At 39.4% G+C, this 22,171-nt stretch overlaps 1 protein-coding gene across 2 annotated transcripts in view; it reads right to left on the bottom strand.

Annotated features, from left to right (window-relative positions):
* Positions 1 to 570: 570 nt before the first annotated feature.
* LOC129701606 (fibroblast growth factor receptor 4-like) overlaps positions 571 to 22,171 on the bottom strand; it is a 54,696-nt gene continuing 33,095 nt past the window's right edge. For both annotated transcript variants that reach the window (XM_055642901.1, XM_055642902.1), the window contains exons 5-18: positions 21,583 to 21,752; positions 18,892 to 19,015; positions 17,464 to 17,654; positions 17,023 to 17,161; positions 15,748 to 15,941; positions 14,339 to 14,484; positions 13,890 to 14,011; positions 13,414 to 13,524; positions 11,388 to 11,578; positions 10,687 to 10,809; positions 9,064 to 9,134; positions 7,357 to 7,494; positions 6,847 to 6,952; positions 571 to 5,844 (exon numbers count right to left, since the gene is read on the bottom strand). In XM_055642901.1, coding sequence (XP_055498876.1) covers positions 5,686 to 5,844; positions 6,847 to 6,952; positions 7,357 to 7,494; positions 9,064 to 9,134; positions 10,687 to 10,809; positions 11,388 to 11,578; positions 13,414 to 13,524; positions 13,890 to 14,011; positions 14,339 to 14,484; positions 15,748 to 15,941; positions 17,023 to 17,161; positions 17,464 to 17,654; positions 18,892 to 19,015; positions 21,583 to 21,752 — 1,985 coding nt within the window. In that variant the 3' untranslated portion in view covers positions 571 to 5,685. The remainder of the gene's footprint in view (positions 5,845 to 6,846; positions 6,953 to 7,356; positions 7,495 to 9,063; positions 9,135 to 10,686; positions 10,810 to 11,387; positions 11,579 to 13,413; positions 13,525 to 13,889; positions 14,012 to 14,338; positions 14,485 to 15,747; positions 15,942 to 17,022; positions 17,162 to 17,463; positions 17,655 to 18,891; positions 19,016 to 21,582; positions 21,753 to 22,171) is intronic.

The raw sequence follows: 22,171 nt of genomic DNA, 5'->3' as shown, positions 1-22,171 counted from the left end.
ACAAAAACTTCCCCCGCAATGTCAATTACCCTGCAAGTCGGGTCGGTTCCGGTTACTACAAAATCAACTCAAACACTGCTTGTGAGCTATTTAAAAAGAAATGATTTAAAAAACATTAAAAAAGACAATTATCAGAGTCAAATTTTATTCTTGACAAGAAGTATGAACTGACAGAATTATGAATCTAACCCTATAATCACACACACAAACTGTTGCCCCGCAACATTGATTACACTGCGAGTCGAGCCGGGTCAGGTAGGCTCCGGTTACTAAAATGGGCGGGGAAAAATGCCCAGGATCCCCTCCATAGTGTACTACACGTCAGCCCATTATATTTCGTAGGAGTAGCCTATCTTGCTCTGCTCTAAGATATTTGCTCTCAAGTTCCTGTGCTAAGTTGTTTCACCATTTTGCCTTTGATAATACATTCCCATTAGCATGCTCGTTTGTTTGATAGCTATTTAATTCTTAGATGTACAGGAGGTTGAGTTGATTGCTGTTATTGCTTTACACCAATTTCTCTTTCTATTAAACTGGGATTTTTAACAAACAGAGACAGACATCATAACCTGATTTAATCTTAAATTTTATTTATGTCGCCCTAAAACTGATGTTTATTAACTGAATACATGAGGTACGTAGATAAGGTTCAGTAGATCAGTCTCTTTCAATAATCTTTTACATAGTACAGGATATAGACGAGGAAACTTCCACAGATTAATTCAAATATTAAAAGGGAAGAATTATCATATTTGCTCTGGTTGATTTTTAATTATCCTTCTACGTCCAAAAATGGAGAAGTAACACATTATTGGGTTGACTTCAAACATCTTCAAATAGAGTTTCAAGGAAGATGAGACCCTCAAGAACTTCAACCTAGAATATATATATTTTTTCATAAAACACAATAAATTAAATGTAATTCTGTGAATTGTAAAAATACATTTTTTTTTTACACACACTTATAAAATATTGAGTTATTTTCTGGAATGTTCTCATCAATGCGTTAACACAATGGCATTGAGCTAAAATGTGCCAGTTGGGGAGAAATTCCACCTGTTTTCTTTCCAATCAAAATTATATTTTGGTGATCATTGTTTTGGCTCAATAGAATACCTTTCTGGAAGTATGCAATATTCTTGTTGTGGTATGACCGTCTTAAGAACTGATCCAGGCAATAGCAGTGGTGATGTTAGGCTGACATGCAAGCAGGGAGCAAGATGAACAGGCCACATTTATCTACGTAATGCAGAATGCATAGACACGAATACAAAAGGAAATTTATATTTGAATTTGTGAAAATGATGGCATATATGCATGACAAGGGAATAGAAGTGTACAAGAAAAGACGGTGTTACCACAGACATGCGAGATTCAGTATTTGCATTGATGTTGATATTTGTGAGAAACACGGAACATTTTGTTGATATGTGTATGCATCACTGAATTAGAATTATGCGATCAATTTATAGGAAAGAGGTTGATTGTTTACGTGACACATACATTACGTGTTATGTTCATTCACAATTCAGAATATATATTGTGAAAATTGATTCTTAATAATTCTCTGCCCAGTTCAATAGGCCAATTACACACGAGGCCAGTTAGGAAAATCCTGCTGTTCAGTTATTAAAAATGTTCCCTCTAATAAAACTGCATGTATTCCTGTGTATATCACTTACAATATAATTGATTAATATTTAAACAATATTATTGATAAAATTATTGATCTAATATAAAGAACTACTCTATTAATGCAATAATCATCCTGCAATGAAAGATTCCATTCAAAGTAGCATAACATACGTTCATTGATGACATTTAAAAAAAAAATTCTGTTTCTTTCCCACTTTGTTAAGATTTCTGAAACCTTCTCGGCACTGTTACTGTAAATATTTAACTGTTGGTGTAGCACTAGCTTTGGTAAGACAAGAGTACAGTAACTGGCAAGCACCACTCTAGTCAGAGCAATCTAGAATAATTAGTTTCCATTTGTCTTGGTAAGACCAGTATATAGCAGCATAACAAATTTGGTTCCGAATTTTAGCACGATGCTTGGGAAATCTGATCATCCTTCTAGATTGAAGGCCCAACTAATAGTCCAAGTAAATATTCTTCCAAGATCCTCAAAACATGCCTTGGGGGTTTCACATTGGAACTAGGCAAAAAAAGCTGATTTAAGGGAGCATAGAGGTATCACAACGAGCAAATGAAGTCCACAGATTGCCACAATGGACATAGTGTTTTGCCACTGCTACGTCCCAAAGGAATGAATATAAACAATAATTTATGATAGCAAACTCTGAACCATATATTGAAGAGGTTGAAATTATGCTGATTTGATCACTGGTTTGCACAAGGGGATCAGGCAAGGAGATGTATTAAAAGTTTAGTCAAGACCCTACTAAATTTGTGAATCATGCTCAAGCTGCTATATCTGATCATCTTTGTGTTCTTAATCTGAACTAATTTCAGGAGAATGGATGAGGTAAAAAGGCGGTTTCCCCTTTTTGAATTGATATACAAGCAATTTAAATCAAGAAGCAAAAAAAACCCAACAGGTTATTGCAAGGAATCTGAATTCAAAACAGGAATTGCTATAAATACTGTGCAGGCCAAGCAGAATCAATGGAGAGAGAAACAATCCACCTTTCATGCTGCTGAAAAGGAGAGAGAGAGAAAAATAGGGAGAGAGAGCATGAAAGTGTAAGAGAGAGGGTGCAAAAGAGAGAAAGGGAGTGGGTGCAGATGAGAGTAAGAGAGCAAACAAAGAGGGCAAAAAGAGAGGGTGCAAAAACAGAGGCCGCAAAAATGAGGGCAAGCAAATGGGAGAGAGGATGCAGAAGGGGGAAGAGAACGCAGAAGGGAGAGTGCAACAAAGAAAAATAGAGAGGGAAATAGAGAGCCACTACTTGGCCACTAGAGTATTCCAGCACCTCCTGATTTTATATTTGGCAATTTAAAAGTTAGGTTTCCATAAATGGTGACAAATATTATACAGTCATTCTTTGTACCACCAGTGACAATGGTGGTGGCTTACTGGTAAATGAACGATGAGATGTGATGTGATAATAACAAATCTGAAGCTGTACGATTACAGCATCTTTTGGTTCAATTCTTAATCAGCGTCCTATCTCCACCAGGATGATGAAGAGCTCTACCTCAGTTCTGTTTCCTACTGCTTGTCTGGGTTGAATCATGTTACATATGTCTGGATTTTGTTTTATTTCAATCCTGACCTTAAAAGGTGAAGCTCCAAGGTGAACGTAAATAAAGAATAAAAAAAGAACCAGCATACAGAAAGCCAGTCACCCGTGAATTGATTAACCATCAGCAACTTAATGAAGACAGGCAATAAGCTTTCAGTCTGAAGCTACCAACCATTTTGCCCTTCGATTAAAATCACACATTTTATTGTACACAAATACTATAAACCTCTTCATAGTCTTCATAAACTAAATTCCAAGACCACGATGGAAAAGGCATCTCATTGTAGTTTCAGAAAGAAAAATAAGTTATAAAAAGCAACAATTTGTATGCAATAAACATGCCAATGTAAGATACTCTGTCCGGTTACATTCAATTCAATCATATTTACAAGACATGTGATTAACAGGAGAGGACAATTCAGGCAAGGTCCTGAGATCATAACATGAAAATCTCCTTCTCCACCTAGTTCTACAGCACCATATTCACAAATACTGCAGAAAAGCTAACTTCTCATCGTGCACCACATTTTAGAACCATGGTGGCAGATTTTAAAATAATACATGAACTTGACAAATAACAGCAGCTTAGCATCCAAAGAGAAACCGCGTTTTTGATTGCCCAGCCACTGCCCTAACATGATTTTGATGTTCACAGGGGAGCCAGTTTTCAGGATACAAGCCAGCTATGAAGATTCCTGCTCCCACTATCTGTAGAATGCCAAGAAGGAAAAAAAATTGCTGAAGTCTTTTGGCGCCTTGACCCTGGCTCCCTGGTTCCTGGAACGTCGGGACATTGATTTGTTACTCCAATTTCACCCTTCACCCCATTTCCCATAAATCACTAACTGGATCTCTTCACTGTATAGAGCAAAGGTCTGAGAACCCCCACAGTGGTAAAAAGGTAAAACTAGAGTAAAAGTTAACTATTCTTTCCGGCTGCTTGTTCTCCTTCCTCACAGTGTAGAAGACCAGAAAATAAGCAAATAACTAAAGAAAATAATTGCAATTATTCAGAAAATAACTCAAAGAATTTTTCTGCAGATGTCTCCAATAAAGACTGCAAATATTTTAAGCCACAGAAATATTGACACTGATAACCAGCAAAGGAAGTATGAATGCCAAAAGGTTTTGGATAGGCTACTTAAAGAAAGTTTCAGACACAAATCTTTCTTTATGTTACAGTTTTTTGCAGAATATTAAACAGCAAACCAATGATCGTCTGGATAACTGTTGATACAAAGAACTGGACCAGCTGTTCTCGAAGTTGTTCATTCACACAGTAAAATGTATTCAATGTTCTACAAAGAGCAGTTGCTGTGGTAATTGCGCTTGTGAGACTAATTGCCGTGTTTATAGGTGAAAGTGGATCTGGTTACCCAGCTGGATGATTCCTTGCTGTTATATTGCCAATTGTGTCTGGTACTTCAGATCCATTTTTTCTTAACACAAAAAAAGCAATATGTTTGCACTATACATACAAATTATTTTCAGTGAGGTTGGCCACTGGATATTCAGAACAGGCTGTTCCCTGAGCATCTGCACCAGCTTTGCAAGACTGGTTGAAAAATAGAATTATAACACGTTAATTTGATGGCTATTTGTATGTCTAGATGTAAAGATATTTTCTTTTAAAAACGAGATACCAGATCATTGCATCATTTGAAGGTACATAACTCTGTGATTGGTGTATATGGCTGGTGGAAATATTTTACGAGCAGTTAATAGTTACCTGGAAAACCTCGCCTTCGCAATGACTTTGTCCTATATTGAGCAAAATCAATACAAATAAAAACTTCCTGACATTGAATGAGATAATTTCACAAGGTAATGGGTACAGTCTATAATGCTGCTAACAATTTTATTTTCGGATGATAGATTTGATCCATTGACAAGATTTTCATGGTGGCAGTCTTTCACTTCATGTTTCGATCACGGAAGGGTACATTAAAGATTGAGGGAAGTGATATGATTTCTGTTTGGTGAATACCTTGTTTTATTGGTTGCTTCTTAATGACCACATGGATTCTGTTCCAGGTAACTTCTTTAATGGTGTCTGTTGTGGCTGAATTAATGCTCCTTCACTGCCATTTGTCATCAAGCTGTGAAGCAGCAGCCCCCTTGATAGTGTCACATGGTAATGTATACAATCAAGAGGTAAAGCACAGTGCTCCTGTAACAGTGAGCTCTGATGTGACCCTGTGCCTGAATACTTAGGCTTCTCCTTATTCAAATATGGCTTTTTATTGTCATAGTCATCAGTCTCGAAAGGCGTGAATCATGATACGTCTGAGCCAGTGAACACCATAATGGGTCTACAGCACTTTGCCATGGAAGAATATTTCATAGCTTTCAGGAAGAGGCAGTTTTTGGGGGAAATCAGTCTCAATCCATTTTTGGACCAGCCCCAATATACTGCTTTGGTGAATTACAAGAAAATTAAGCGTATTGAGACGACAGTTCCAGGATTACATTTCTCTCAAGTCCTGCTTCGAGTGTTGCAATCACGATAGCCGAGTAAGCACGGGTCATCGGACAAGGGCTCATGGGCAAAGACAGAGTCGTTAGAGGAACACGTACTGTTGCTGTCCTCACACGAAGGAGAATATTGCTCAAAGGGAGTTGAGAGGTCCAAATACTGTTGAGGAAAAATACAGATATGCTTACTTCATTGGAAAAGCATCAAAGAAATAACATTTATCATAGAATAAAATTATCATTTTACTTTTAAGAAAACAGCCGAGATGAAAGATTCCTCTGTAGTAGGGGAATGGCCAGAAGCAGATGGTTGATACACTAAATTTTAATATCTTGGCTTTAAAATTTTTTCTCATGTAGAAGGATGGAATGAAGGACACCTCCTTCTGATGATTTAACAAGATTGGATTTGTACTGATTTTGAATGTGTGCCGATCCTCAACAAAATTCCTATGATTAAGCTAAGTTTACATTAAATTGGCAATCCCATTTGGAAGTTGTAAAGCAGTGGTGCGGTGAAAGGAAACATTCACCTGTACCAGAAATGTGGCTAGGGTTAGGGACCAAAGTACAACGGTGATGCATTATAATAAAACATTATGAGCCTCACCAAGGAATGATCACATTTACAATCATGACTATCTTGATTGTGTTGTGCATGTAAAATCATGAGTGATAAGAACCTTTCAGCTTCAAATTGTTTTCATTTAGATTGTACCAATAATCTTATATTGAACATACAGCATCATTATATTTCTCGAGGAGAATGAGATACAAGACATTCTTTGAGAGGTTTCTTGCACCAGGCAATGATCAGATTTATAATGCTCAAGAAATTTTAATGTCTTAATTCTGGTGTTAGTACTGAAATGAAGATGAAAGGCTAAGGTCTATAATGCTATGAAGGTATTACGCAGAAAATGCTAACGAGGAAACATAAAGACGTAGAATTAAGGTAGCAGGAGGTTTGGATTTTAACTACGGCAGTTCTTAACTAGAAGAAGAGTTTGAGAAAGATATTGGGCTCCCCTTCTCCAATTTTCAGGAAAAAAAAGTGAAACAGTTTATCAAGGTATTTTGGTTCCTTTCTGGATAGGGTGTCCAAAGGTTGTGGGTGGAACTGTGCAATGAAGAAATCTCAACATATCGCAGGTGTACAGACCTCGTCCGATATAGAACTCAAGATCTTGTCAAGTTCTGCGACCAATTGCTTGAACATTGGTCTTTGGGAAGACACTGCATGCCAGCACTCCCTCATCAGCAAGTACCTGAAGCAGAAACATGTAACTTGTGAGATTCAATAACAGGTTTTACACAGATCATGTTGAAAGAATGCTAGCAACATGTTATCACTGAATCTGTCTGTAATTACCAACTACATTTACCCTTTTATTCAGCATTACATGCACACCACTGGAGGATATTTCAGGAATATGAATGCCCTGGTTCTTTAGTGATGTTGCCAGGATATAATATTAAACATTCATAGCTAAGATCATCAAAACTTCTTTTCCTGCTCTTCAGTAAATTTTGCATGCTCAAAGGGGAAAAACACACACAGGGGATATGCCATTTTATAAAATAATTATAGCTCAAAATAGTAAAGTGTAGATTCACAAATCTACACATGTTATATACATATAAATCAATGTGATGCTGATGTGTAACTTACAGCTCGTGTGTACAATTTGATGGCTTGTCCATCCGATGGCCTTCTTTGAGAAGTTTGAAGAGTTCCTCCACAGGGATTCCTGGATAGGGTGAGCCGCCTAGTGTGAAGATTTCCCACATCAAGACTCCAAATGACCATCTGTATGGAAGTAGGAACAAACAGCAAAATATTAGATCAATCACTCTACTGTCTATTGACCCAGGCAGACCCATGGGAATATTGTATGAATATTGTGGAGTGGCAAAAATAATTTCATTAGGTATTCATTAAAGTGCTGATGGCATCTGATTTAGTACCATTTTCATTAATCAATGCAAATTGAAATGAACATCGTTAATTTTATGAGAACTCATGGTAATTATGCAGGATGAAGACAGTCATTTGTTCAAACTGGATTCACTCCATTACAACTGTCAAATTTTTGCTTTCACTATTTAATCGTGAAATCTACTCCACATCTTGATCATTTGCTGTGTGAAGAAAGTATTTCTGTTTAGTTTAGTTTACAGATACAGCATGGAAACAGGTCCTTCAGTCCTCCAAGTCCGCACTCACCCATACACCATACCTATCCAACACATTAAGGACAATTTACAGAAGCCAATTAACCTACAAACTTGCATGTCTTCAGAATGTTGGAAGAAACTGGAGCACCCGCAGAAAACCCATGTGGTCACAGGGTGAATGTGCAAACACCGTACAGATAGCACCCATAGTCAGGATCGAACCCAGGTCTCTGGCACTGTAAGGCAGCAGCTCGACCACTGAGTCACTGTGCCGCTCTATTTATAGCGCTAAAAAAAATTTCCAGATAAGAATTGGAGCCTGGCTGCCCAACATGAGCCTGGCAGGATGTGATGATGTCTAAGGATTGGGTGGGTCAGACAGCAACGTTGTGACCAGATTTTAACTGAGTCAGGGTGATTTGCTTAGTACTACTCTGTTTTTGATCATTATTTGACAATGCCACCTATGGCAGTCCAGTGCTGAATAATGTTAGCATGTTGCCCAAACTAAAATTGGTGGATTATATTCATGCAGGAGGTGGTCCTTGCAAACCTCGGCATCAGATTCTTAATCCTGGCGACAACACAGCCTGAAAAAGCCAAGATCGTATTTCTGGGAATTTTTTTGAACACCAGCATCGGTGTGCATTACTTGATTTCAGCAACTGCATATAGACCAGAATCCCACATCCCCTTGGTAATCGCTACCTTGACCATAGTATGGTACTCTCCATGAGTCTACAGGTTATTCATTATGACCAGGTTACATAATTCATTTTGGTAGAAATAAGGATGATTTCAATCCCGAACTGAATAATTCCAGCTTTTTGTGTCTGTCTCCGGGTTTAAACCAGCATCTGCAGTTCCTCCCTATGCAGCATAATAAGCTAAATGGTTGACAAATTACATCCATATGACACAGTTTCCCAAAACAGTCCCTTCAATTGGGAGTGGATTTCATAACATTTCTTAAACTATATAAATAAATTATATCCAAGGTCTGATAATGGTTTCTGTCAGGAACACAAGATAATATGTTGACAGTGTGTCCAACTTTGTCAATCCATTACTTGCAGAGTGTAGTAACACAGGACTGGCGGGCTTCTGTCATTCATCTACATTGTAGCTTTCTTCTACAGTGTACAGAGATTGAGAAAGGGAATCTAATACTTAAGAGTACTTAAACATGATCAGTACTTACACGTCACTCTGGTGTGTGTACACTCTATCAAATAAGGCCTCTGGCGCCATCCACTTTACTGGCAAGCGACCCTGGAATGAAACATAAAAGCCATTGTCAGTGAGCCTAATGTTCCCTTTTGACAAGTTCAATGTACTTTCACATTAACTCCATGACAAATTGTCAACTGCAGCCAAGTGTTGGGGTTTCAAACAGCACAATGAACGATGCGAGTAGGAATTACTCAGAGTTGATTACTTAGAGAGGGCTACAACACTAGATTTTGTTCTGAGGACTTGTCTTCTTTCACAAAATTTGGATGCATTTTTAATCGGGGCACAAAGTGCTCCAGCATATTTCCTAAGCAAATGGGAGATATTTGAAATTAATAATTGAAATGAAATAATTGAAATGAAATCATGGTTACACCGTATGGAGAGCCTGGAAATGGTTAACCTCTCGTGGGCTTTAGGGTTATGATATGATGTCTGGGTTGGCATGGAACATGGCAGTGCTTGAGAAGCATCACAAAACAATGCTGCCTAACTTTCAGAACAGTGTCTCCCACATAACTAATTCCTTAGCTAAATTTGACTTAGTTTACTCATTGCTACACAGAAGGAGGCCACCAAATTTAGAAAGATGAGGGGATTCGACACGTTAGATGCAGGAAACATGTTCCCGATGTTGGGGAAGTCCAGAACCAGGGGCCACAGTTTAAGAATAAGGGGTAGGCCGTTTAGAACTGAGATGAGGAAAAACGTTTTCACACAGAGTTGTGCATTCTCTGCCTCAGAAGGCAGTGGAGGCTGATTCACTGGATGCATTCAAAAGCGAGTTAGATAGAGCTCTTAGGGCTAGCGGAATCAAGGGGTATGGGGAGAAGGCAGGAACGGGGTACTGATTGTGGATGATCAGCCATGATCACATTGAATGGCGGTGCTGGCGCAAAGGGCCGAATGGCCTACTCCTGCACCTATTGTCTATGTATCTATGTACCAAACAGGTTTCTCCTCCTTTTTTTGCCCCTTGCATCCCTGCAACTTATCTTCTCCCATGTGTCCTTTTGATTCTTTTGATGTGAACTTTTGATTCTCTTGGCTCTTTTGCCTAGAATGATTTACCATGGCTAATTAACCTACTAGTACATCTTTATAATGTGGCAGGAAACCAGAGCACCCAATATAACCCCATATGGTCACAGGAAGGAGTTGCTATCTCCACCCAAGGTCAGAATCAAACTCAGGCCATAGAGAAATAAGGAAGCAGTACTAACTACTCTACCACTGTGCTGCCTTTCACTTCCATATTTCTATTTAGCAGGAGTGCCTTTTTTGTTCTGTCTTCCAACAGAGGTTGTTTTTTTTTTAATTCAAAATTGTGAATATGATTATATCTTAAAAAATGTTTATTGTCCAATTCCTATAGACCTCAGAAATTCAAGTGTCTTTTCAATCTCATATATTGTCTGGAGAAATCACCAAACATTTGCCTCTTCTCAGTTCTCGGTATGTTTCTCCCCAACTCCCACTCTGAAGAATAAATTAAAATAGTCAGAAGAAGGCCTAGCGGTGATATTATTTATATTTATAACTCAATAAAGTCGGCCTCTGATTGTAGTAGCCAGTGTGTACAGCTACTTACATTTGTGGTTTTCTTGTAATAGTCAATGTTGTTCACACCTCGTGCCAGGCCGAAGTCTGCAATTTTCATGACATTGTCTTCAGTTACAAGCACATTCCTGGCTGCCAAGTCACGATGGATACACTGCGGAGAGAATTAAAAAAATGTACTTAGCACATTTACATCTGTGTCACAGCAGTAGCTTTCATCACAACTAGTAAACAAGCAGTTAAGAGTGAGGTATCACAGAGACAGACAGTAATATGGCAGCCTTGGACAGTACTGTTTACAACAGTGCATTGCTGCTCAACTAGTTACCCAAAAGGATACTTTTAATGGTGGCTCATTTGCAAGCTGAGTGCTTAAGATGCGAGCCCAGCAACAAGCCTTCTGTGAACAGATGAAAATCCCGCAAAGGATGGCTAATTCATAAGCCTAAAAAATCTAATCCCTCGAAGTGACAGTAATGTGAGCCTCATTCCTCTTTGCTTGTGAACAAGGGATGTTGTTTTTGAACCATCTTATTACTCGTCGAACATGGGAAAGTGAGACACTGCCCTTCCCACATTGCTCTGTTCACACGACCTTTCACCCATCCCAAGGGACCAATGCACATACCCAAACTCCCCCTACATTAAATGAACAATCCACCTGGGCTTCAACCAGACATGCGACCGACAAGACCTCTGTCATGTAGAAAGCTAGATTAGTTGATGACATACCTTTTTAGATGCCAAATATTCCATGCCCCGTGCCACTTGGTAAGCACTGGATATCAGATCTTTAAATGTTAATTGTTCGTCTGGCACTTTGGTGATTTGAAAGTTGTAATCCATGCCAGGGGGCCGCCGAGCCCTGAGGTATTCCCGCAAGTTGCCTTTCGCTGCGTACTCCACAATTACATATAGCAGACCTGGGTCACCAAGAAACAACTTTCACAACGGCACACTGAGCAAATAAAAGTAGTACTTTTTATGCCATTTACACGATAAATTTGCTTATTTCGCCAGATTACAGTATACGTGGCACGGTACAGTCAAAATGCCATTATGCAAAGTTTATACCCGTACTTCATTACAGTTTGAAACTTTTCAGCTTCCTGCTTTTCCAAAGCATTTGCTTCTAAGGGTATTGGTGTTGCCAGCAGCTAATCAGTGTGGCCATACTTCATATGTTATATTATAGCATTGTATCCAATCATGAAAACTATCAAAGCTCATCTTTGTCAAAATGTCAGTGCTTTTCAGTGGACATCATAGAATGAGATTTCAAACATAAAGGAAACTCCAAAAATCTCTTAAGTACCGATTAATATGCTTTAAATGTTGGAAGAAAACATCCCATTCCGTGCTAAAATAGGAATATAACACACTAGAAGTGGAACATACACAATCTTCTCTCATGCTTACTTTCATAGACTGATGTACAAGGACCCTCCAGATCCCGTTGTACTTCCCCTTTTCCCAACTTGGCACCAATTAGATTGTAATCTGCCTGTTTTTGCTACCAAAGTGGATAACCTCACATTATTCTGCATTAAACTTCATCTGCCATGCATCTGCCCACTCCCCCAACCTGTACAAGTCCATATAACCAAGTCACCCTGCATTCTCATAGCATCCTCCTCACAGTTCACACTGCCACCCAGCTTTTTGTCTTCTGCAAATTTGCTAATGTTACTTTGAATCACGTCATCCAAATCATTGATGTATATAGTAAATAGCTGCGGTCCCAGCACCGAGCCTTGCGGTACCCCACTAGTCACTGCATGCCATTCTGAAAGGGACCCGTTAATCCTTACTCTTTGTTTCCTGTCTGCCAACCACTTCTCTGTCCATGTCAGCACTCTACCCCCAATACCATGTGCCCTAATTTTACCCACTAATCTCTTATGTGGGACCTTATCAAATGCTTTCTGAAAGTCCAGGTACACTCTTCTTGTCCTTGTCCATTTTCCTAGTTACATCGTCAAAAAATTCCAGAAGATTAGTCAGGCATGATTTCCCCTTCGTAAATCCATGCTGACTCGGACCGATTCTGTGCGGCTATCTAATCTTTTATAATTGACTCCAACATCTTCCCCACCACCGATGTCAGGCTAACTGGTCTATAATTCCCCGTTTTCTCTCTCCCACCTGTCTTAAAATGTGGGATATCATTAGTTACCCTCTAATCCACAGGAACTGATCCTGAGTATAGAACATTGGAAAATTATCACCAATGCATCCACGATTTCTAGAGACACTTCCTTAAGTACCCTGGGATGCAGACCATCAGGCCATAGTGTCACTGCATTCATCAATTCAGTGACACTATAGCACTATTGGCTACATTAACATATCAGTGCACATGATAATATATTGGAGCAAAAGTTTCATCTGTATTCCATTGTCCATGCAATCTTACAATGTCTAATGATGGGGTATCAGTTGTTCTATTTTATATCTGTGTAATGACGCACTGAACATTCCTACACCTATAGAAGGGTAGAAGGGTTTCGGCCCGAAACGTTGCCTATTTCCTTCGCTCCATAGATGCTGCTGCACCCGCTGAGTTTATCCAGCTTTTTTGTATACATTCCTACACCTACATGCTACCTTGTGCATTCTAGTTATGCATGTACAAAATTATTCAATGTTATCACCGGTGTGGTCCTCACAACATACATTGTGTACTATTGAATCATGTATCATTACATGATCCTATTCCACAGAATTTCTATTCTACAGAAATTCTCCATATACTCACCATCCTGCGTGCAGGCACCAAGCAAGTTAATAATATTTTTATGCTTATCCATCATCTTCATCATCTCCATTTCTGAGATAAGATCTGCCAGGTCTTTCTCTGTAGCATCGTCTGGAAATGAGAGTTTAAAAAAGTTATATTTAACAGCTTTCTTTGCATTGATTTCATTAAATGACTAAGCAAATAACATTATTACCATCACCAATTTAGAACAAACAGGAAGCAGTTGCATAGAATTACTTGGATAATACAACCTGATCATATAAATGTTTACTTAATTATTTTACTAGGATAACTTAGATAATAGATTCAACCACCAGCATTCCATCCACAGAAGCTGCCCGGCCTGCTTAGTTCCTGCAGCACAGTTGTTTTGCTCACAATTCCAGCATATGCAGTGTCTTGTGTCCCTGGACTACACGTTTCTTTCTGAACCCAGTAACAAACTTGATTACAAAGTTTCATATTTTGCTCACCTTTGAGTGATTTCACAGCCACAGTAATTGGTTTGTCTGGGTTGTCCTTATTTAACCCATATGCCTCTGCTTTGACTACCTGTCCAAAACAGCCCTCTCCGAGGGGTTTCCCCATTACCAGTCTGGAAAGGAAAATGAACACCAAGTTGTAAACATATACACAATACCTGCTCATGCATATTCCCGGGCTGTTTGAATTCTTTATTTTCAATTTTTCTCTTTGATGAATATCTTTAGGAAAATATACACGAGAACAGATCCACAATACTAACCATTTACAGAAGATGTCACAGTGCTCTGAACTGCTCTTACAGTAATTGACAACATGGGAGGATAGTTTGATTCATGTTCTGTTTAAACACATTTAGGTAAGCCATCAGTCCAGTTTACTACGAGATGAGAAGTGTGATATTCCAGAAGCAACGTCATCATATCAATGTTACACTTACTTATCACGATGGAATTCCCATTTTGGATCCATTGGTAACTCAAACTCCACAACACCTGCCAGCATGGGTGTGCCACTGGAGGATAGACGTGCTACCCTGACCAGTGAGGCATTTGACTTCATTGAAGAATTGGATTCTCGTGAAAACTAAAAAAATGCAATGAAATAAATTATTAGGCTGTGTGAAGTAAAACATTTCTTCAGATTCACAAATCTCCACACGTTTGTGAAGATTGGTCTTGTTATGATGATATCAGTACATTTTAACCAAGGGATACAAAGTACTGGACAAACAGCATCTCGAGAGAACATGGATAGGTGACATTTCAGGTTGAGACCCTTCTTTAGACCTTAGTCTGATTTTAGCATATCTATGATCGGCCCTTTGGCTACACTGCAAGAGTGATTGGACAGTTTAGCTTTGCGATGTTAATGAGGGTGCATTTTGACCTAACTGGGTGCTGTAGGTAGGTACACTTTGGCTGTAATGTAATTGTGCTGGCCTGCTCTGGTTGCACTGAAATAACATTTTAGTTGTATAAAATTGTTGGTGTAATTTGGTGAAGTTTTATTTTCTATGGCTGATGCACTATGGTTGCACTATTATATTGTTAGTGCAATTTACTGCATAGACATGCTGTTTGATTCCCTTTATTGTGATATGTTGGAGGGTAAATCCTACCATGGTACAGTCAAATTTTAAAAAAGCAGTTATGTCATTCAACATTACAAGTTACTATTGGTGATTTTTCTTATGTGTTGATTACTTTTTCAGGTATCTATATCTCAGCAATAAACTGTTGAAATTAATACATCATTAGCTGTGGGTTGGAGACGACATGATCAGCAATCTTGGACCTCAGTAAAGTCTCAACCTGCATATTCCGACTCTAAACTGGTATATAGTACAGGGCCTGTCACACTTGGGCGTCATTTGCACGTTTTGAGAATCCCCAAATCCTGGGACGACGCACGCTACCGCGCGTCACTGCCTACGTCACCACGCGCCATGCACGCGTAATGCACGGCATGCGCGCGTCATGCGTGCGTTACGACGCGCACGTCATGCATCGTGACGCGTAAATGAGGCGCAAATGACGCCCAAGTGGGACAAGCCCTTAATTCAGGGTGGTGGGCAGGCTCTGACAAGATGTCTTCCACCACCACGATGGCAGAACAGCCTGCCAAATCATCAATTCTAAGCATTTGAGCAAGGTGTGAATGGTCTGTGGTGCCCATGTAACCCGATACTAACAGGAATTGACAGATCCAGAGCTGAACAAGAACAAAAGCAGGAGCAACAAGTTGTAAAACACACCCATTTCAACGTTCAATTGAATTGCTGTTGCATTTTAGTAATTTATTTTGTAAGCATTATTCTGCCCTATTGAATGATGATCAGGGTTTTACCTGTCTTTTAAAAGGGAACTTGGAGAGTTTCTGCACAGGAAGTGGGTCAAATGCCCTTTTGGTGGAATTTGCCTGCATCCTGCACAGTATGACGATGACCACTGACAAGATGATGGCCAAAGATGTAGCAGCATAAATCAAGATGTCCGTATATTTAGTCCCAGAGGTGTCAATTATTTTCGGGGCCTCTTCCTCTGTGAAATAATGGAAAGAACAATTTCCATGAATAGTCATCACCAAGCTACAGATATTATTGAAGTCACTGAGAAAAGTATGTGAAATGACATGCAAAGACTCAGCGTCTTCGGCACATAACTCCGAGTCCGTTCCTAAACGGCAACGAAGATGTTGTACAGACTGATAATTGGCTCTTCTCCTTTATAAAATCTCCAGCCAAGGGTCTATTTTCCCCTTTAGTGCCAGTAAGATTGGTAGAGGCAGAATGCTGTGGTGACTGGCAGTATCGCATGTTACCTCATCTCACAACAGACATGGCCACCCCAGCAGATGAGTTTAGTTTAGTGATACACCATGGAAACAGGTCCATATACTGAGTCCGTGCCAACCAACGATCACACGTACACCAGTTCTTTCCTACACACTGGGGAAAATTTACTGGAGCGAATCAACCTGCACATCTCTGGCATGTGGGAGTAAGCAAGAGAACCCACAGAAAACTCATGCAGTCTCAGGGAGAACGTGCAAACTCCACACAGACAGCACCCAAGGTCATGATCGAATCCGGGTCTGTGGTGCTGGGAGGCAGCACCTCTACCGCTGCGCCATTGTGCCGCCCGCATTGGTGAGGATCTCATTCACATTCAAAAGTCGCAGCAGAATATAATTAAAATTGGGGACGTTGTACAGGGCCAAACCTGACAAATGGATATGGTGACAGTCAATGACGTGGCCACATTGAGTATCTACGTGGTTTTATACTGCTGACGCTGGTTGCTGCTCCTCACAATCTTACAATAAAAACTCGCATCTCACCATTCCCAGTCCTGCCCCTTTCACCCAGTGCCAGGATTGTTTTGGCACTCCTTGTTAGAACTAAAATAGGCCATTCTGTTGTGTTCATGGTATTCTTGGCTTGCTGTTCCAATATCTAGCCCCATCCTTGTCCACTTTTGGAGCTGTATATCAATGTTTAAGTGAGGTCCAGAAAGGAATGTAGCCCAGGTCACGGGATCCAAGTCAGCCTCTCTCTTGTTTGCATGCTGGTATGGATACAATAAAATGTTTAGCCCCTGTCTCAGTCATTATACAACGCACCTGGTAAAACTGTCAGCCAGGCTGAGTGGTACGAGATCCCAATAGAATTGCCTGCCAAACAGGTGTACTTCCCTGAATCTTCAAATGTGATATTATGCAAGTAAAGAACTTCAATTTCAGTGCTGTTAATATCAGCAGTCTGTGAAGAGAGAGAGAGAGAAAAAAATATAAACTGATTAAGGAATAATGTTCTGCAGAGGACATGTGTATAAACTGTGCTCTGCAGGTGCATAGTATTAGATTACACAGAGATGAAATAGGAAATAACTGGGTTATTCAAAGCTCTAGGAGCATAGCTTTGTGCCAAAATAATAACAATGGGACCCTACTGTAAAGGTTATTTGAGAAGCAGCGTGTCCACTTAGTGTACTCTAAGCGCTCTATTGACTTTAGGGTTTTATAGAACTTAATGCAACTTTTTTTTTGGAACCACATACGTACCTTTAAAACCTGGACATATGGGGCCTCATCGGGTCCATATCTGCTGCCATTCACCTCCACATGCTTCAGCCATTGGATGTGAGGCTGGGCATCACTGAAAACCCTGCAGTGAAACTCCACATTGCTGCCCACAACTGCAGATTTGTTGGCTGGCAGGCCAACCTGCAGGATAGGCCGATGAGGAGACCTCTCTGTGCGTCAAGAAAGGTAAAAAACATGAACATTCAAAATAGTGAGTGCACCATGCAATTTTGAAAATGAATGAATAAATAATTACTTTGGGGGGGGATACTAATACTTGAGCTCCTATTTATTTTAACCTCGGCATTTCTTATGTTGATAATTCGCAGTCACCCATAACATATAATAGGGAGAAAGTGGCAGAACTCACTACTTCTTGCTTTCAGTATATCCAATTTGCTAATTGCAACAATACACATTTACTCCTTCCATTCTTTAAGTAATTTCCAGCAGAAATTGTTTAACATTGTTTCCCAATTCCCAATGGTGGATAGATATGGCTTACAGATAAGCAAGCAATGCGAGATAGAAAATCAGAACTCTCTTAATAGTTTTCACTATATCAGTTAACAATGCTGGGGACTTTGATGTTTCTTTGAAGTCCCACTTCAACCCTACGCTGACTAATTGCACCATAACAACATCTCAGGTCAACCAGAAACATCAAGTCGACTCACATCCAAAGTCAACCACTACTAAGTCCAAAATAAACACCTGGTTTTCAAGGAGATTTTTTAATCATTTGTAGACTTTTACTTCTTTTTGATTGTTATCAATTATTTGGAATTTAGACATAATTGAACCTGTATTCCAAAAGCACTAATCTTATATTATCAAAATGACATCAATTGGCTCCCATTTCCCTATAATTATCTTATTTTTATTCAAAGGTTTTTTTTTAATGTAATTATATTTATCCCATTTTTGTGGCACAGTGCATAGCTTGAAAGTACTGAGTGAAACAAACTGCCCTTAATCGGGCTCAACAATGTATATTGCTTTGGATCTACAGACTACAATTTCAGTGTTCACAATAATGATGAACTGGGAGTGCGAAAGCAACCAACTCGTACTCCTATTGATTCCAAGATCAGTGTAGCCAAAATATATGCACAGCTAATATATCTGTATGCTCCATTAAACTGGAGCATACAGATTTATGTTGCCAATGAAAGTGGATTTTATGCTCATTCTGTTCAAATGACATGCACATTTTAATAGAGAATGAAGTATATATTTTAGGGCAATGTACTATTAAATGAGCCATTGAGGCTCATAAAATGTATAAAGGTATAGTTGAATAAACATAATTTCAACCCAGCCATTTTTATCCCCCCCCCCCACCCCATTTCCAGTACCTCTAATTCTTAAACCAACTTGCAACTCTCTGATTTGTTGAATTCTTACCCAGAACTTCCAATTGGTAACTGTGGTTAATGCTGCCATACTTGTTCTCGACCACACAGGTATAGTTCCCACGGTCAGAAGGTACAACACTCTCCATCACGAGGCTCCAGCGATGATGACGTAACTGAAGGATGTGAGATTAAAACGCATCAGAAGAGAGGAAAACAAGCCTACTGAAGGCACTAACCAGTGAACTAAATACAAACAGTCAAAGAAGGATTTTCAGATTGCGTCTTTTATAATATTTTCATTTTACTATCTAAGCCATGGGAACATCTTGCGATCCGAGTTAGGATATGAACACAAATTTCTCTGGTGCTGGTAAAATCCTATATCCAAAAAAGATTGCAGGTTTGTACATTAGAAGAGCCTTTAGTGTGATGGATGGTAGAATCTGGGGGCACGTTGATGAGATCAAGTTAGAGCAAACATTATTGAGGTAATGAGATAGCTTTAAGAGATGGCATAGACTCAATTGGATGAATGGCCTCCTAGTACGTTGTAAGGACGTGGAAGAAGGGTCATTCTGCAAATGTTAACTAACAAGAGGCTATTGGACAGTGCTGAGAACTTTTAATAATGGGATCCTTGATATATTTCATTTGTCAATGTTTTGGGGGGAAGTGTTTACCACATTAGGTGATACATAGAAAACAAGGTTTGCCAAACAATATTTGATGTTCTTTTAATCACTGAAGGTATCATGGTCATTACCAATTCAGATAGCGGACAAAAGAAAGCCGTTGTAACCTCCCTGGCTTCACACAGCATAGACTGACAACAGGATAGTTTAGATTCACCTCAGCTGCCTCCTACATCAATATAGTTCCTACCATTAGGGTTACAATAACGTTTCTAATTTGTTCTTGTTCATCCATCAAAAGATTGTCCTATATCTAAGAAAGTAGTGTCTGAAATGTTCACAAATAGTGAATTGGATAAACCAGATCAGTAATTTGTTTTGCTGATCTTGACAGAAAGAACAAGTTGTTGTTCTTCAAAATGTACTTGTTAGTTTACTGAACTAGCTAACAGAGGTCTAGACTGTTAAAGCAAAGATGAGAGTTCAAATCACTTGGCAACTGGAGAATTTATATTTAAGTAAATCTGCAATTAAACTAAAAAGTATCAATATCAAACTCAGTATCAATGGCCATGAAATTCTGGATTGCTGCTAAAAATATCTGGCTCACTGCTATTTATTAGTGAAATAAATCTACCTTCCTTGATCACTCTGGTCTACCTGTGACTCCATATAGTCACTAATGTAGTTCACTCTAACTGTCTCATTTCTAGACCAGTTAGACATAAATCCAGTAGAATCAGCAACATCCACAACCGATGAGAATATAAATACAAAACCTTATTAGGTATTTCACTCTGCCTGAACAGGCAATTCTTCAATACTTTGCTCAGGTGTCAATATAGTGCACTCAGGCCTTGGTGATACTCACTAGCAAGCATATTTTCAATTGAGCAGGAGGACATTAAATACGTTTCATATTTATAAATTAAACCTATAGATATGCATATCGAGGCAGATTACAATGACCCTGGAATTCACTGAAAGAAGCACTGCCTCTTTTATCAGACATATCAATCAATCTCACCAGTAACACAATTGAAGGAATAATTCTTCAATTCCCATGAAAAAAATCTGAAAAGTTAAGGAAATTGCTGAGCTCTCACTCTTTGTTGTTTATGGCTTCTCTCAGCTAACAGCCTCCTATATGTTAAGAAAGCATCATGTTTCACTCGTACACCCCTGCCTTTTTGATAATTTATATTCATGTAAGCCAGTTTCTTTAACAGATAATTCATATGGCTGCTGACAATATCCCAGGCTTGTCTCTCTGTTGTAAAACCTTTTACACCAAAGATTAGTGAGCTACATGCTTCATTTGTCATGCCACTTTCTGTGTTGTAGTAACACAGGAACAATCAGCTGGCTTGAAATACAATATTAATTACCGTGATTGTGTTCCATTTTCCACAAAGCAGACAATGTAAGAAGCAGTAGAGTTGCATGGCTCTATTGGCCTTCACAACCACTTCCTTCAAGAACTATTGGCGAAGGGTTATGCCCCTAATACTAGACACTTGGAGTTTGATACTATATAGGGTGGCACAGTGGTGCAGCAGTAGACTGCCTGGCTTATTACAGTGCTAGAGACACGGGTTCAATCCTGACTACAGGTGCTGTCTGAATGCAGTTTGTATGTTCTCCCTGTGACCACATGGGTTTCCTCTGTGTGCTCCGGTTTTATTCCATACTTCAAAGACGTGCAGGTTTGTAGGTTAATTGGCTTCTGTAAATTGTCCCTAGTGTGTAAGATAGAAATAGAGTATGGATGATTGATGGTTGGCGTGGACTTTGTTGGCCGAAGGACCTGTTTCCAAGCTGTATCACTAAACTAAGTATATTCAATCCCATGTGGATGTGCGATTTCACGTTGCGAAAGGGTCAGTGATCCAAGTGAAGAAAGTAAGTATTTCTGATCTCTTGGCGCGTTGTGTGTATGTCAAGATTCCCAGTACACTGCTGCCAACTGCCGTCTAGGTTCCTGGTACAGTAGAGAAAATATAGATCAACCTTTTTTATTTAAAATTCACTCTTCATGTTGCGATTCCTCTGAATACATAGGAACTTAATTCTCAGCAATCCCGCATATGGGGTGAAAGGGAGTCTACCTTAATTCCTCCGATCCGCTGCTCTCCCCGGAATTCTCTGCCATTCTTCAGCCAGCGTATGATGGGAAGAGGATTTCCAGCTGCTGGGCAGCGAAATTTCACGGTATTAGCTGCTGGAACCACATGCAGCCGTTTCTCCATTCGCTCAAAGTGGGTCCAGTAGGGAGTCCCTGTGTGCAGAAGCAAAGCACTTTAGTTAACAATCAGTAATTAACTGCTTTACCCTGCCCATGAGCAGCATCCCATAGCTTTTGGTGTAATTATGTGTAACACCACAACAGTTTAGTATGACCCTTTACTTGAGATGAACCGTGGTATAAATTGTGGCGAAACCAAGAAAATTGACTGATGAGAGGTTTAATTAAGAGAAACAAAGTCTAGATAGTTGGCTAAAGGTGAAAATGCAAAACACATGGAAGAGACAGGAAATGTGAAATAGAAACAAAATATTGCTGTAAACATACCAGATTAGGGAGTATCCATAAAAAAGGGGTGAATGTTGCAGGCAGAGGGTTCTTCAACAAAATCTCAACTCTGAATTGGCATAGGGTGCTGTGATTGAATCTATGAATTGGGCATACTTGGAACA

The sequence above is a fragment of the Leucoraja erinacea genome, chromosome 11 (assembly GCF_028641065.1).
Source record: "Leucoraja erinacea ecotype New England chromosome 11, Leri_hhj_1, whole genome shotgun sequence".
Classification (NCBI taxonomy): Eukaryota; Metazoa; Chordata; class Chondrichthyes; order Rajiformes; family Rajidae; genus Leucoraja; species Leucoraja erinaceus.
This window is presented reverse-complemented; position numbering and strand designations above follow the sequence as displayed.